Genomic DNA, 15,836 nt, shown 5'->3' with positions numbered 1-15,836 from the left:
CCGCGCTCGATTGATAATACCTGTTTTAGCATGCTCTTTGGTCAGCAAACGCTGCCAATGCTATTTTGGTAGGATGTCGATAATGCCGTTGTTTTAAAATGACAACCAGGCAAAGAAAACAAAGTAGCGCTGGTGGATCAACTCGGGACGGCGACACGCAATCAAGCCATCGTTACGTAAGCGCACCAAGAGCGAGCGAAAGAGGCATCCCGAGTGACAAACCAACCAGATTAAAGCCTCTCTAAGTCTTTTGCAGAAAATCCTCCAGCTAAAAATACAAGCACACACGGGACAGAAAGGTATTTTAGTCAGCTACCGCTCACGTAAGTTCTGCTGCTTGAAATGGCGAGAGCCTTGTGTCATTTTCAGCATCGCCACACTTGAGCCGTTTTTTGCTTCAACCTTTTGTCGCCTCTTGAAAACTCGATTTGAAAATGATGGCGGGAAGAAGTACTAGTAGTTTGGTCAGTCCGCGAATGGTTAGTGAGATGAACTCTGGTGGCAGATACGGACAGAGGTCAAAGGTTGCATGCGGGATTTCAGCAGATTTGCATCCGCTGCCTTTGCTCTTTTGGCTCTTGTAGCAACCGGTGATGTTTTGGGGCTGTGGCCGGGTTGTCGTGTTGGGGTTTTATTTTTCATAACATCCGTTTGTGACATGAGGGTGTTCCTCGCAGGTGTATGAGCTCACATGGGCGCCCTCTGGCGCACTCTGATGCCCGTGTCCAGAGAGTCGGAGTGCGCTCCGCTGCCGTTGGTATCATTTCTGGATGCGCCGTGTTCCCGGTTGGTCGGGGTGCCGAACGCACACCAGTGGCACTTTGCCCTCAGTGCACTCTCAAAGGGCAAAATCGAACAATGTGATTTCTAAATGCTTAGAGTTGAGCGTCAGAGTCTCCAACGTTTTTTGGCCGTGCAGCCCTGATGCACCGAAATGGACGTGGTTGGCGGGTCTCTGGAAGTGTAGGCTTGCTTTGGGCGAGTCCCCACTTGGGAAGCGCACCTCGTGTTAAAGCTTACGTATCACAGTGATAAATTCTACTGTTTTATGTTTTACTCATTCTGTTGTGGTCTATATATAAAGTGGAACAGCGATGCTTTTCTTTGAATTCCTCGTTTTGATAGCATCACAGGTCCCTCTTTTCTACTTATTCTGAGGTGCGGCTCAGAGCAAGCCGTTTTGGTGCGGTCTCTTTAATGCAAATGAGATACTTCACACACCACTCCATTCAGGCCGCAAGATGTGCACCTCCCTTTCTGGTCGACCTATTTGTAGTTTTTTAGCCGAGGTAGTGTGTACTTGCTCCGCAAACTTTTTGTTTGATTAAAAGATGCCAACGGCAGAAGACTTGTCCATATATACATAACATACACAAAATAAATCCCCTCACAATATTTGTGAACACATCTTGTGAAGAAGCACTGCAGTCAAGCTACAAAGTAAGCTAATACTATTGCTAGCATTAGTGAGAAGCTAACATTATTGTGTTTCCCAAGAATAAAACAGCACCTTAGATGCCATTCATCTGATACAATTACCGTAATTTTCGGACTAAAAGTCGCTCCGGAATATAGGTCGCATTAGCCATAAAATGCACAATAACGTGAAAAAAAAAACATATAGAAGTCGCTCCGGAGCATAAGTCGCATTTTGGGGGGGAAATTTATTCGACAAAATCCAACACCAAGAACAGACATGAACGAGCAACAACAGGCTAAACGATAGGTATGCTAACGTGACAAACACAAACGAAGAGCTGAGAACGGGCCTGACGTAACATTCAGAGTTATTAAAAAAAACTATTACATAAATAACACGTTTATAAAACCATCTGTCACTCCAAGTCATTAAATCCATCGATCGTTATTATGGCAACAGATCCAATATCTGTGTCATTCCATAGACACTTGTAGTAAAGGACGCGTGCGAACCGTGAATTTAACAAAAAGGTCTTTATCTATAAAAAATACAAATACAAAAATTATGATAAATCAGTTTTACAATCCCCTTTTCTTTCTTTCCAAAAAATACACAGTATATACTATGTACACGATCTACACGGTCAAAACTGTTTTTCTCCGTGTCTACGTAATCCAACTGTCTAAACGATCCCTAAAAGGTTTGTTCTAATGCAATACAACCTGACAGGAAGTAAACCTTTCAAAATAAAACAAAATTTCACAATAAAAATGGCTAAACAAATGTCAATCGTCTTAACTCAATTTTACAAAATAAAAAACAAACCACAATACAATTAACTTAAACATTTCCTACTTATCGCTCTAACATTCCGGCCCCTAATTGTATAGGCAGGATGCATAACAATTACACCTCAAAAAGAGCCATATAGTTATTAACCTAACAAAATCTATCAAGGTTTTGCCTGTGAGTCAACTAACAGTCTTTTCCTGACTCATTCTGCCTCTTGTAACAAACAGAGTTTACTTATAGGTCTATCCAACAAACTAGACTTGGTTTGAACTTGAACTCGTCGCACAATTCCTCTGGAGTCCGGGAAGGTCTTTTGGATTCTTCCAGTCAACCAAGTATTCCTTGGGGCTGAATTGTCAACAATGAGAACAAGATCTCCAGCGACAAAATTTCTTCTTTGAGTCCGCCATCTCTGTCTCTCTTGTAGTAATGCAAGATATTCCTTTGTCCATCTTGACCAAAACAGATCGGCCATGCATTGTGTCTGTCTCCATCTTCGACGCGAGTATGTATCATCACTGTTAAATAAGCCTGGAGGAAGGATCGGCTGCTTCTTTAACAACAGAAGATGGTTTGGGGTCAAAACCTCCAAGTCGTTTGGATCATCTGATGCAGCAGTCAAAGGACGATCATTTATGACTGCTTCCACTTCACATAATAGTGTGTGAAGGCCATCATCATCTAATGTTTGTTGCCTCAACACAGAGTTCAACACCTTCCTGACGGTACGAATCTGTCTTTCCCATATTCCACCTTGATGGGAGGCGGTTGGTGTGTTAAAGGTCCATCCAATACCTTTTGACATCAGATCCTCTCTTATTTTAGAATGATCAAGCTCAGCCATGGCTTCTCTAAGTTCTTTTTCGGCACCAATGAAATTAGTGCCATTATCTGACTGCAGGGTAGAAACTTGACCTCTTCTACATATAAACCTTCTGATTGCATTTATGCATGATGAGGTATCCAATGAGTGAGCAACCTCTATGTGTACTGCTCTAAGTGCAAAGCATGTAAACAGAACGCCATAGCGCTTCACTATGCTGCGTCCTCTCTTTACACCAAAAGGTCCAAAATAGTCCACTCCCACATGCGTAAACGGAGGTTTATCTGGGAGTACACGTTCCTCCAATAAGTCTGCCATCTTTTGGACTGCAGGCTTTGCATGTATTTTCCTGCATGTGATGCATTTGGATATTGTTGTGCGGGCAGCTCTGTTCAGTCCTGGTATCCAGTATTGCTGTCTGACCTTTGCAACCAGCTGGTTCCTTCCGCAGTGACCATAACTGACATGTCAGTCTTCTTGAACAATCTTTACTCAAATGACCTTGAACCAGGCATCCAAAACACAAACCTTTGAATTTCAAATATTCAATCTTGTCCTTGTGTGCTAGCTTCTGGAACCTTTCACAGTTCCCAAGTCCGTGATTTTTGTCACAGTACAAACAGTTATTCTGAGCTAGTTTGCCGTTATCAGTCTTTGTGACTTGGCTTGACTGTGAAAATTCCTGCTTTTCTGTGTCAACACTTGTAGCAAAACTGCTACTTCTTGGTGTACTTTCCTTTGCTCTCTTCACAAAACTGCTCTTTTCTTTTTGTTTTGTAGATAGACTGACTTCCTGTAGATCACCAAACAATGGATCTGAGACGATCTTTGTTTGTCTGTCAATGTAATCTACCAGATCTGTGAACCTTGCTCTTCTTCCTTTATTCTCCTGCATTTCAAATGCCACATTACGCCATCGCTCCCTCATCTTGTATGGCAATTTGGACAGAATGACTCTCATGTTTGTTGGGTTGTCCATTTCTTCCATGTAGTCAACATCTTGCATCGTGTTTCGGCAACCAATCAGGAAGAGAGAATAAGCGTTTAAGCTCTGAACCTCATCTGTCTTTATTTGTGGCCATTTTAAAGCCTTCTCGATGTAAGCCATGGCTATTTTTAAATTATCGCCATATTGCTTATGAAGCAGTTGTCTGGCTTCTCTGTAACCTTTCTCTGGGGTCATGTGTTCACAGCTTCTCACCAGATCTTGTGGCTCTCCACGTGTATATTGCTCCAGAAAGAAGAGTTTATCTTTCTCATTTTGTGTCTTATTGTCAATAGCATTGTCAAATGCTCTGAGAAAAGATTTATACTTGAGTGGATCACCTGAGAACACAGGAATATCTCTCTTGGGCAGCAGTGATAGGCTTTACTGCTTGACCAACATTTCAGTGATTAGGTTTTGATGATGCATCACCTCATAAATCCTGTCACCTGTAGATGTGGGCTCCTGAGGACGTATAGGTGGGGCTCCATCTGAGTGATCCGGATGACACAAATATGCATGAGATGAATGTTTTGTGATACTAGCAGACACATCATACATCGGATGATCTTCCTTCTCTTCAGCATCTGCTGTCATCTGAGCCTGGACTTCAAGTACAGGTTGGGATCTTGGAAGACTTGCCAAAGGTTGTTCCAGCCTGTATTTCACATATTCATTCATTGCATCTTGGGGATCCTCGTGGTTCTGGAAAACTTTGAGCTTAGCAGTAGAGGCTGCTATTGCAGTTTCAATCTCTAGCTCCTCCAACTCAGCCTTCAACTTTGCTTCCTGCAGTTGAATTGCCTTCTTCTTTTTTAGCGATTCAGCTCGTGCTAGAAGAGCTGCTCTTTTAGCCTCCTCTTTCATGCAAGCCACTGAACTCGTGTTTGACACAACTGAAGAACTTTCAGTCCTGGAACTCAATCTGCTCTTACTTCTTTGACGACGAAGATCCGCTATTACAGAAATACTGTCATATGGAGCAACCTCCTCTTCATTGTGAACACTTCTTTTACGTTCTTGAATCCAACCTTCAGTCTCATGCAAAAACTGTAGCTGCCTTTGACTCGTACCAGTCACGCTGATCTGTGTCAGCTTCATCTTCAGGTAACATCTGTACAATATTGTTGTTTAGCAATATGAACTCTTCATGCAGCTTGTAAAAACTTTGAAGTGTTTCTGACTCCATTTTATCAACATGCTCTTCATTATTCTTCATGTTGTCCATTTCCTTCATTTTAGCCGTAATATGAGCCATTTTTGCCCTTCTTTGTCCGATAAGCCTTTGGAGTTTCTCCTCGAGTGCCTTTTGTGTGTACTTTGGCTCCCTCTTGTGGTCACTCGCCTGCATTGCGTCCGATGCGGCAACAAACGATCGTTTCTCCTCCATGTTTTAATCTCAGCAATATCCAACAAGTTTTTTCAACAAACGATCAAAAACGGCTTTTATAGTCCATGAACGTAACAGTATTCTTCTACTTTAATGTCTTCTTAACTTGCAAAACGACTCATTAAGTGTGAATAGGCGCTCCCTCCGTTAGCATAGTTAGCTTCGCCATTAGCATGTTAGCAGGTCAGCTACTCACGGTGATACTATGGCTCTCATCCTCTCGTCTTCCAAAAGCTTCCTCTCATTCGTCTCCTTCTTTCTTGAATGTCCTTTTATCCTCCTGGAGACAGTTTTTGACTAATATTATGGCAACAGATCCAATATCTGTGTCATTCCATAGACACTTGTAGTAAAGGACGCGTGCGAACCGTGAATTTAACAAAAAGGTCTTTATCTATAAAAAATACAAATACAAAAATTACGATAAATCAGTTTTACAATTCCCTTTTCTTTCTTTCCAAAAAATACACAGTATATACTATGTACACGATCTACACGGTCAAAAACTGTTTTTCTCCGTGTCTACGTAATCCAACTGTCTAAACAGACCCTTCGCACCCAGGTTGCAGCCTGTTTGAACTACTCCCCTCCGGACGCCGTTATAGAGCTCTGTACACTAAAACCAGCAGACACAGAGACAGCTTCTTCCCCCAGGCTGTCGCTCTGATGAACTCACACCACTCTTAGAGTCTCAGAGTCATTACTGTGCAATAACATCCTGCTTTCCACACCTTTTTTGTTTACACTGTTTGTACTATGTGTCCTCTCTGCATCCATTGCAGCCTGGTCATCCTAGAAGAGGGACCCTCCCATCTGTGGACTTTTCTCAAGGTTTCTCATTTCCCATAGCTGGAGTTTTGAGTTTTTCCTTGCCCTCTTGGGAGTTTAAGATCTGGGGATGTTTGAGAATATCTTTCGTTCTTCACATGTGCTGAGTGTTGTTGTTAGTCACCTAAATGTTGAACAGAGGCTGTGATTTACCGAAGTCAAATTCCTTGTTTGGCACGCTCAAACATGGCAAATAAAAAACTCTTGAATCTCTTGAATCTCTTGAATCCCTAAAAGGTTTGTTCTAATGCAATACAACCTGACAGGAAGTAAACCTTTCAAAATAAAACAAATTTTCACAATAAAAATGCCTAAACAAATGTCAATCGTCTTAACTCAATTTTACAAAATAAAAAACAAACCACAATACAATTAACTTAAACATTTCCTACTTATGGCTCTAACAATCATCCTTTGTCAACAATGGGTGCGTGCCGCTGACGGCGCTTGCACTTCAAAATATTCCACAGGCCCATATAACGACGTATAAATTATATATCAAATAACTATTATATAAGCAATAATTTTATCAAACCATCTGTGCACTCTAAATCATTAAATCCATCGATCAAATTCCTTGTCCTTTGTCAACAACGCCGCGTGTGCGCCCTGACGTCAGCCTCGTCGTTATTCCACAGATCTACTATATAACTATATTGTAGCGTTAACAAAGTACAAGGAAAGACATGGGTTTGGCAAGACAGTGGGGCTCTTGTTGTGGCTTTGTGTTCGCCTGATGAAGCGGCTCCCAGCAACCCACAACAGAACCCCTAAGGCAGGGGTGTCCAAGTCCAGTCCTCGAGGGCCGCATTCCTCCTTCTTTTCCAAGTTTCCCTCGTTAAACACACCTGAATGATCAGGCTCTTGCACAGGTGTGTTTAACGAGGGAAACTTGGAAAACATGTAGGAATGCGGCTCTCGAGGACTGGACTTGGACACCCCTGCCCTAAGGCATGCGGGGTGCGACGCTCTGCGATTATCTGGCGACCAGTTCACAAGACTGTCAGGTCGTCCAGACGGGTAATCCAGAAAGCGGGTTACATGAAAACTCTAAGTCAGAGGTGCTCAAACTTTTTCAGTTTACGAGCTACTTTTAAAATGACCAAGTCACAAAGATCTACCCACTACAATAAAATAAATAAATAAATAAATAAATAAATAAATAAATAAATAATATAGTGCGTGTATTTTTGTAACGCACTTAGAAAATGACATTGTGAGAAAGAAGTCCAACTCCCATTCCGTATAAAAGTGATACGACAAACTTGCTGCGGTAAGGGGGTGTGGTCACTGTCTATTGCGGATGAAAGTGATACAATTTGGCTTCTTACTTGGTCCAGCAACCCTACTCATTTTTGATGGTCATAAACTTTCTTTTGTTTAAAAGAAAAAAGCGAGTGCGTGCGTTGATAAGCTTATAAACTTTGGCAGTTTGTGTGTGCGCGGCCGTTAAACATGTTGCAGTGAGGGGTTGTAGTCACTGTCTATTGCGCATGTGCGGTTCACTGTGATTGCCTCCCGACAGGCCTACCTGTAATTTTTTTTTTTTTTTTAAACGTCATGCGATCGACCAGTAGTAGCTTGGCAATCGACTGGTCGATCGCGATCGACATATTGAGCACCCCTGCTCTAAGTTAACCCTTAAATGAGGGTAACTCTTAGTTATCTGTTCCAGAAAAGGAACTCTGGGTCAGTTACTGCGGTAACTTACTCTGTGAACACAACCTGCTCGCTTGCAGGTTTACTATGAGACCCAGAGTTTCAACCTGTCTCCTCCCACACAAAGAAAGCAGTTAATCATGGATTGGTTGTTCATTCAAAATCCGATGGACATCGAAGCCATAATAAATCGAAACACTTCACATCGCAAAAGGATTGTCTGACCCAGATTAGATGTTTTATCATTTCTAGAAGAATAACTTTTCAAATTCTACCGCTTTTCTTTGAACAGTATAATTTATCTCAATAACCTCCGGCCGTGGGGTGCCTTAGTGGTACACTCGCCCATCTTGTGTGCAGGCACCATGAGTTCGATTCCCACATATGTCCATCCATCCATTTTCTGAACCGCTTAGTCCCCACGGGGGCCGCGGGTGTGCTGGAGCCTATCCCAGCCGTCAACGGGCAGTAGGCAGGGGACACCCTGAACCGGTTGCCAGCCAATCGCAGGGCACTCAGAGACAAACAACCATTTGCACTCGCACTCACACCTCAGGACAATTTGGAGTGCTCAATCGCCCTACCGAGCATGTTTTTGGGATGTGGGAGGAAACCGGAGTGCCCGGAGAAAACCCACACGGGCCCGGGGAGAACATGCAAACTCCACACAGGGAGGGCCGGAGATGGAATCGAACCCGCATCCTCCCAACTGTGAGGCGGACGTGCTACCCAGTGCGCAACCGAGCCGCCTCCCACATATGTGTGTGTGGGAATTTTTTTTTAAAACCCTTTTCCGGCCATATATCCAACCTCACACACCGCAGACAAGCACTCATACCAGAGCAAACTTAATACTTAGCACTACGTTGTTTTTTTTTTTTTTTCAAATGGCGTTTTCTGAATATCGGAGATGCAGAGCATTACTTTTTTTCTGTTGGCTGAGCAGAACTCAATGTTTGTTTTAAAATAGTATTTTAATGAGTGTTGGTGTAGGCTACAGCGTCACATTTTAAATGACTACAATAGGTATAAAACATTCATGTATTTGTGTTAAGTGTTAATCCACGAAGTGTAGAAATAACTGAGAGGACGTTGGAAAAGATTTTTGTTTGGGTTTTAAATTATTTGAAGTAACCACTGAAATATTTTAGTTTAAATTAATATTTACTTTGTTTAATAACGTAAATCCATTTAAAATAATTAAATTAAAATCAAAGAGCGGTGCAATCACAGCCTAGCAAAACATACCTTGCCTTTTTGACTAATGTTTTTATGTTTCATTTTGAGATGCTTCCAAGTTATTTTTTCTCATGTTGTATTGCATCTAAATCAAATTCTGATTTCATTCCTACTTAAATTCATAACTATAGTCTATGCTACGATCTTATGGTTAGATGTTACATCAGTGGAATAGTACATTCAAACTTGCGCAATTGGGCAGCTATTTCCTCCCATGACATCTCTGTATGTTTGTCCTGCAGAGGACGTACGACATCGCTCGGCGGTCGGGAGACGCAGACGGCAGCAGGACGCGCGCAGGTCAGCCAACGTCGACAGTCCATTCCCCCCCCCCCCCCCCCCCCCCCCCCAAACGCGCACGCACGCACGCACGCAGGCACAAACAAACACACGCACACACACGCACACAAACACCACCCTCGTCTGAGCACGACAGTCTGTGCATGAAGTAGAGTTAGTAGACGGTCCTCCCTAACACCACATGGGTAAACTTTGACAAGCTCGCATAGCATTCGCCTCTGGCAACCTCAAGTGACATTCAACTGACTCCAGGATGCAGCCAGGTCCACCTGACAGCACAAGAACGCTGTTACCAAGGCAACCTGGGAACGCGGAGCGGAAGGAAAGAGAGAAAGAGAAGAGGAAGGGCTTCCGCAGTCATGCGACTCGACCAACACTTGACACTCGTCTGCCACCTCACCGGAGATGGAAAAGGAAAAGGGCTCATCGGCAGTGGCAAGTACGGACGGACGGACGCACGGCAAGACTGACGAATGCCCGGATGATGAGATTTCCTACAGGGTGGCAGTGCTTTGTTCTGGTAAGACGCAAAACAAATCTAGCGCCAACTGTTGGAATCGCACAAGTGGACATTAGTGAAAAAAATTATCACCGGAAAAACAATAATCGCTAAACAGTTTAATAAGTCCGGTGGGCATCTTTGGAAAATAACAATTCCTACCACTCTGGTGCCTTGACACTCAACTTTCCCCTTCACCTTTTTTTGCCCGCGATTGGGGAATGGGGCAATTTTGAGAGCAGCATCCACCGCGAGATGACGCCCGCACACCTTTCTCGTGGCTTTCCTTACAGCGGCAGGCCCCAGCCAGCGGGTAAGGCTGCTTTGAAACAAAAGAAGGAGAGAAAAGAGATGACTGCTAGTGTGCCTTTTACTCTTGCTGGTGTTTGCCGCTTGCACATGCGAAGAGCAAATGAGTCTCTTCGAGATGATTTGACGGCTGAAGCTCCGTGAAGCATTCAACTTCTCATTCTGAGCTTTGCTGCTTCATTACGGACATCCGGGAGAGAAAAGAGGTCCAAGCAACAAAAGTCACTTGAGTGAAATATTCATTCGCGTTTATCTTCCCGCAATAAAACTCCAAAGAAATATTAATTTATTATTTGCACAAGACTGTGTTGATTACAGCGCCTTGAAATGGATTGATGCATGTTGGATATAAGCATACTATGTCTTGCAATGGAAAGTAACAACAGGGCAGGGATGTATTCATCGCTTTGGAGAAAATAAAAACTTTTAGAAATGAAATGTTATGTTGTGATGTCGCTCAATCACAGTCATTTGATTGATGTCAGAAATGTGTGCAGTCGAGGAGACTGTACGTTGGTGTGTAGAAGGGAAAAAAATGAAAACGTCTAGTCATGTTTCACATCTCTCGGGGACAGACGGTGTCTGCTTTCATAAAAAGGTCGAGCACATGCACGTGTGAGGAAACAAGATCCACGTGGAGCAAAGACGAGGGAAGACGGCTTGTTATATTTTCGTCCCAGTTCTTTGCTCACTATGCTAATCATACTGACCAGGAGGCTGCCTTCTCAGTGGAACTATTGAATGTATTCCAGAAAGATGGAGACACAGCTGTGGAGCCTTCTCTGCGAGATTGCGATAGGTCCCACCTCTACCTCGAGGATTTCTATTTTTGTACTACTCTTGGCCGCCCGCCTGAAACGGGGCGACTGCCTAGCCTGTGATCGATCATGCGTGATCTTGAGGGTCATTGGAAGCAAGAGAAGGCTCACACCAAGATAACGGCATAGCTCAAGCTACCTAGCGCCAAAGAGGACTATCAGTGGAAGCAAGAGAAGGCTCACTCCAAGATAACGGAGTAGCTAAAGCTACTTAGCTAAATACCTAGGCCGAAGAGGCCTATTCTAACAGGCTCACAAGACCAATCTCCTTCTTTGTCCCCTCAAGACTCAGCTGCTGCTCGCGGGAGCAAAAAGCAAACAATGGAGCCTCCCCTCTCCCTTAAACGCATGCATTGCAAACTCGACTCGGGGTAGCAAACCCGCATGTTGTTGCACCGTGATGAGGCAAATTGAGCAGAGCAGAAGTTGTTGGCGAGTAGTGGACCAAATGGCGAGTGGGCCAAGCCGAAGGCCATGGCTACCGGCGAGACGTCACCTTCGGTAGACATCTCAGTGAAATGAGGACATCGAGGATGAGCTCTCCACCAGGACTACATTTACTGGCATGCGTGCGTGTGGAAGGTGTGCAGTAGAAGGCTGCCAGTGCAGGCCATGGGGCTGACATTGTTATTGGCTGTGCAGCTTCGGCGTACGACGAGACGCCAGCTCACCGGAGAAGGACGGCACCCACCGCTTCCTGCAGCTACGCGCCGCCGCCCAACTACTCGACGGACCTCCGTGACCACGACGACCTCATCAAGCCCAGGAAACTCCTTAATCCCGTCAAGTGTTCCCGGAGTCACCAGGAGCTCCACAGAGAACTGATGACCTGCTGTAAACGGTAACCCAAAAATCTGTCCGTCCATCTGTTTTGCGTTTGGTTTTGGTCGTACCACTGCGATTGTGTGCTTAGAAGCAGCGGGGGCGTGCGCGTCGAGAGCAACAAGCCAGAACTTGAGCGAGTCCTTGAGTGTCGGCGGCGCGATCGACTGCTGAGGGAACGGAAACTGGAAGAGGAAGCCCACAGGAAGATTTCGCCCCTGGAAGCCGAGCTCAGGAAGAGGCACCAAGCGCTGGAAGAGGTAGTGCGGAAAAAAATAAAACACATTTGCTGGGCGGTCTCCGCAGCGTCCAATGCAATTTGCTCCTCGCAAATTGTTTACTGAAGCGAAATTGCGTCGCGCATGTCACGGCTCCGTCCTGACTGCTCCTCTATGTTGTCAACCGTGCTGATAGCGGCGGGGCTCCGAAGCGTGCTTGTCTCGGTGCTGAAAGGCTTGAATCCCTTGAACTGGCTTTTCATGCCAACCTGAACACTTCCGAAGGTTCTTTTCCACTAGATAGCAGTTTCTTGTACTATTCTCCATTTGCAAAAGAGCTCCAAAGGAGCAAATCAAGATGAGAGGCGACGACAATTTCTCACTTTTTGACCACCTTGGTGACTTCAACCCCAGAGATAGGAGAGCCAACCTCAGGGTCTCCAGCCTCTGCTTCCTCAGCGGGAGGCGTGTCAGTGCAATTGAGACCCCCCTCCTCCAAGTCACAACATACCAGGTCAAGGCTAGCGGCACCCCTTTCTTGCTATACAGTGTCCGCTCTCACCTTGGACCCGTCCGTTTGCCATCGGTGACACTGCCAGCCGCAGATGGTTGAAGAGTCATGCTTGGATAGTGAGGATGACAAGAAACAATGTTATTCAACAAATGTTTTGCAGCAAAAGAGGGCTAGAAATGTCAAGCTCAAGTGGGGTTAAAACCACAGAGGTCTGGGGGAGGGTCCAATGTTGAGCTTGAGATCTGTACTGGCTTGACGTTTTTGCGTCGTTACAGATGGAGCTGGAGCAGCAACAGGGCGAGCGGGACAAGCTGACAGCTCCCGAATTTGTCAAAGTCAAAGAGAACCTGAGGAGGACGTCGTGTGCTGGCAAAGAGGAGAAGCAAGTCTAGCGTCAGGTCTCCTCACGGGCTCTTGTCGCTCCTGATGCTGCTGAAGGACACGTAGTGGCAAGTGAAGGAGGGCGGCAGGGGGTTGTGACGTTCCACAAAGGCATCCCTCGGTTTCGGAAATTGCCGGCAGTAACTGGGCAGTTGGATGCTCAGCCGGCCGACTTCGTGCGCCGCCGACATCAGGGCAAATGTAGTCTGATGGACTGACCCGTTGGCACCTGTCGAGTTTCCTAACTGTTGCTCCAGTGTGAATAGTTTGGTTTGTTTGAAAATGACGGACAACCAGATTTGAAGATGGAAATCGGCATCTCAGCCGGTTGGTAATCTCTGAATTCAAATGGACTCAATCCAGTACAAGAAATAGATCTTATTTCAAGTATTGATAGTATCCTGCCTGCTTTCGCCTGCTGTCATTTTGAATACACGTCAACAGGTCACAAGCATGTCTGAAGAGTCAAGGACAGATGGCACTGTTTTCAAGCCTCACATCCATACAAAACATTGGCTGCATTTCTCAGACACAGCACGCACAGTTTGAGTTTTTACGTACCGTAATTTTCGGACTATAAGTCGCGGGTTTTTTCATAGTTTGGGGGGGGGGGGGGGGCGACTTATACTGAGGAGCGACTTAGATGTGAATTTTTTCACAAATTTTCAAAATTCAAAAAAAAAAAAAAAAAAAGAAAAAGACAAAGATTCGATCACGGGATAGCGGCTTTGTTTGTAAGTGACACGGAGGACGAAGAGTTTGAAGGAGTTAATGATTTGGAGTGACACAGAAGGTTTAAAAAACTATTATGGCTTTTACGCACGCCCGGTCCTACTCTACAGAGCTTTCTTTCACCTCCGTGGATTGAAGTCAGGGGCCGGCACTTGGCCGGGTGGCTGTCCAGGGACGGTGGATGGGGCTCAGACATGGCTTTTACGCACGCCCAGTCCGACTCTATGGAGCTCTCTTTCACCTCCGTGGATGGAAGTCGTGGGCCGGCGCTCGGCCGGGTGGCTGTCCGGGGGCGGTGGATGGGGCTCGGATATGGCTTTTACGCACGCCCGGTCCTATTCTATGGAGCTCTCTTCCACCTCCGTGGCTAGAAGTGCCCCAAAGACCTTCGGGGATGGAAGTCCAAGTCGCCACACACCTGGAAGTCCACGCCGGTGCTTGGGGCCGTGTGGTTGTGAACTATTTGTTATAGTTATTTGATATATTTTATTTCGTATAGCAACTTGTATATGTTTTTATCGTTACAGTTCAGTACTTGTTGGCTCGTTGAACTCTTGTTTTGTTAAATAAAGAGACGTTTACCAAACCCACGTCTTTCCTTGTACTTTGTTAACGCTATAATATAGTTATATACTAGATCTGTGGAATAACGACGAGGCTGACGTCAGGGCGCATGCGTGGCGTTGTTGACAAAGGACGAGGAATTTGATTGATGGATTTAATGATTTGGAGTCACACAGATTGTTAGGGTTTTCCAGGTTATCTTTATCATAGGATTATGTTGGAATGCAACAGGTAATAAATACCTTACCTTGTCCTCCTTATCACAAGGTCGTAAAACATCCCCTGAGATGTTTAGACTAGAGGACAAGGGCTTCCTATTCAGTCTACTCTTGCCCCCACTCTTTCTCTTAATAAATATGTCCTTGCAGTTGGGAGAGTTTCAGACTTCATTCCTTGAGCGAGTGAACTCTCCACCTGCAGGTGTCTAAAAGGACTTGCTTGTCTCCCGTGTGGTTCTTGCAAAATAAGTTGGAGTGAGCAAATCTCTAACACAGATGGTTTGATAATGTTGTTTATATGATAGTTATTTGATATATACTTTATATATCGTTATATGAGTCTGTGGAATATTTACAATATTTAGACATCAGCGGCACGGCGCATACGCGGCATCGTTTCCATAAAGGACGATCAAAGGATTTAATGAATTGGAGTGACACAGATGGTTTTATAAACATGTTATTTATGTAATAGTTATTTGAATAACTGCGGGGACGGTGGGTGGGGCTCGGACATGGCTTTTACGCACGCCCGGTCCTATTCTATGGAGCTCTCTTCCACCTCCATGGCTGGAAGTGCCACCTCCGGGGATGGAAGTCCACGCCGGTGCTTTGGGCCGTGTGGTGGTGAACTATTTATGTTATAGTTATTTGATATATTTTATTTCGTATAGCAACTTGTATATGTTTTTATTGTTACAGTTCAGTACTTGTTGGCTCGTTGAACTCTTGTTTTGTTAAATAAAGAGACGTTTACCAAGCCAACGTCTTTCCTTGTACCTTGTTAACGCTATAATATAGTTATATACTAGATCTGTGGAATAACGACGAGGCTGACGTCAGGGCGCACGCGCGGCGTTGTTGACAAAGGACGAGGAATTTGATCGATGGATTTAATGATTTGGAGTGACACAGATGGTTTGATAATGTTGTTTATATGATAATTATTTGATATATACTTTATATATCATTATATGGGTCTGTGGAATATTCAGAATATTTAGACGTCAGCGGCGATGCGCGTACGCGGCATCGTTTCCGTAAAGGACGATCGATGGATTTAATGAATTGGAGTGACACAGATGGTTTTATAAGCGTGTATATAGTTATTTGAATAACTCCGAATGTTACGTCAGGCCCGTTCTCAGCTCTTCGTTTGTGTCATTTTAGCATACCTATCGTTTAGCCTGTTGTTGGTCGTACAAGTCTGGTCTTGGTGTTGGATTGCTGAGGTGTTGAGGTGGATGCCCAGGATGCTTCAATTGCGGCCTTTAGCTCATTTGCATTGTTGGGTCTGGTGTCTTTCAGCTTCTTCTTCACAATAC

The 15,836-nt window shown here is 44.6% G+C and overlaps 1 protein-coding gene across 5 annotated transcripts in view; it reads left to right on the top strand.

Moving 5' to 3' along the window:
- Positions 1-14,315, top strand: part of LOC148390266 (protein FAM107B-like) — a 33,457-nt gene extending 19,142 nt beyond the window's left edge. The window contains exons 3-7 of one of the 5 annotated variants that reach the window (XM_088390525.1): positions 9,379-9,436; positions 9,689-9,956; positions 11,705-11,903; positions 11,979-12,144; positions 12,892-14,315. In XM_088390525.1, coding sequence (XP_088246651.1) covers positions 9,842-9,956; positions 11,705-11,903; positions 11,979-12,144; positions 12,892-13,008 — 597 coding nt within the window. In that variant the 5' untranslated portion in view covers positions 9,379-9,436; positions 9,689-9,841 and the 3' untranslated portion in view covers positions 13,009-14,315. Of the gene's footprint in view, positions 1-9,378; positions 9,437-9,688; positions 11,632-11,704; positions 11,904-11,975; positions 12,145-12,891 lie in introns of those variants that run through there. The other 4 variants (XM_088390529.1, XM_088390524.1, XM_088390528.1 and 1 more) reach the window with 4 other exon arrangements.
- The last annotated feature ends 1,521 nt before the right edge of the window (positions 14,316-15,836 follow it).

The sequence above is a fragment of the Syngnathus floridae genome, chromosome 11 (assembly GCF_059516105.1).
Source record: "Syngnathus floridae isolate MCC-2025c chromosome 11, RoL_Sflo_1.0, whole genome shotgun sequence".
Classification (NCBI taxonomy): domain Eukaryota; kingdom Metazoa; phylum Chordata; class Actinopteri; order Syngnathiformes; family Syngnathidae; genus Syngnathus; species Syngnathus floridae.
Note: the sequence above shows the minus strand (reverse complement) of the source record. Positions and strands in the feature narration are given on the sequence as shown.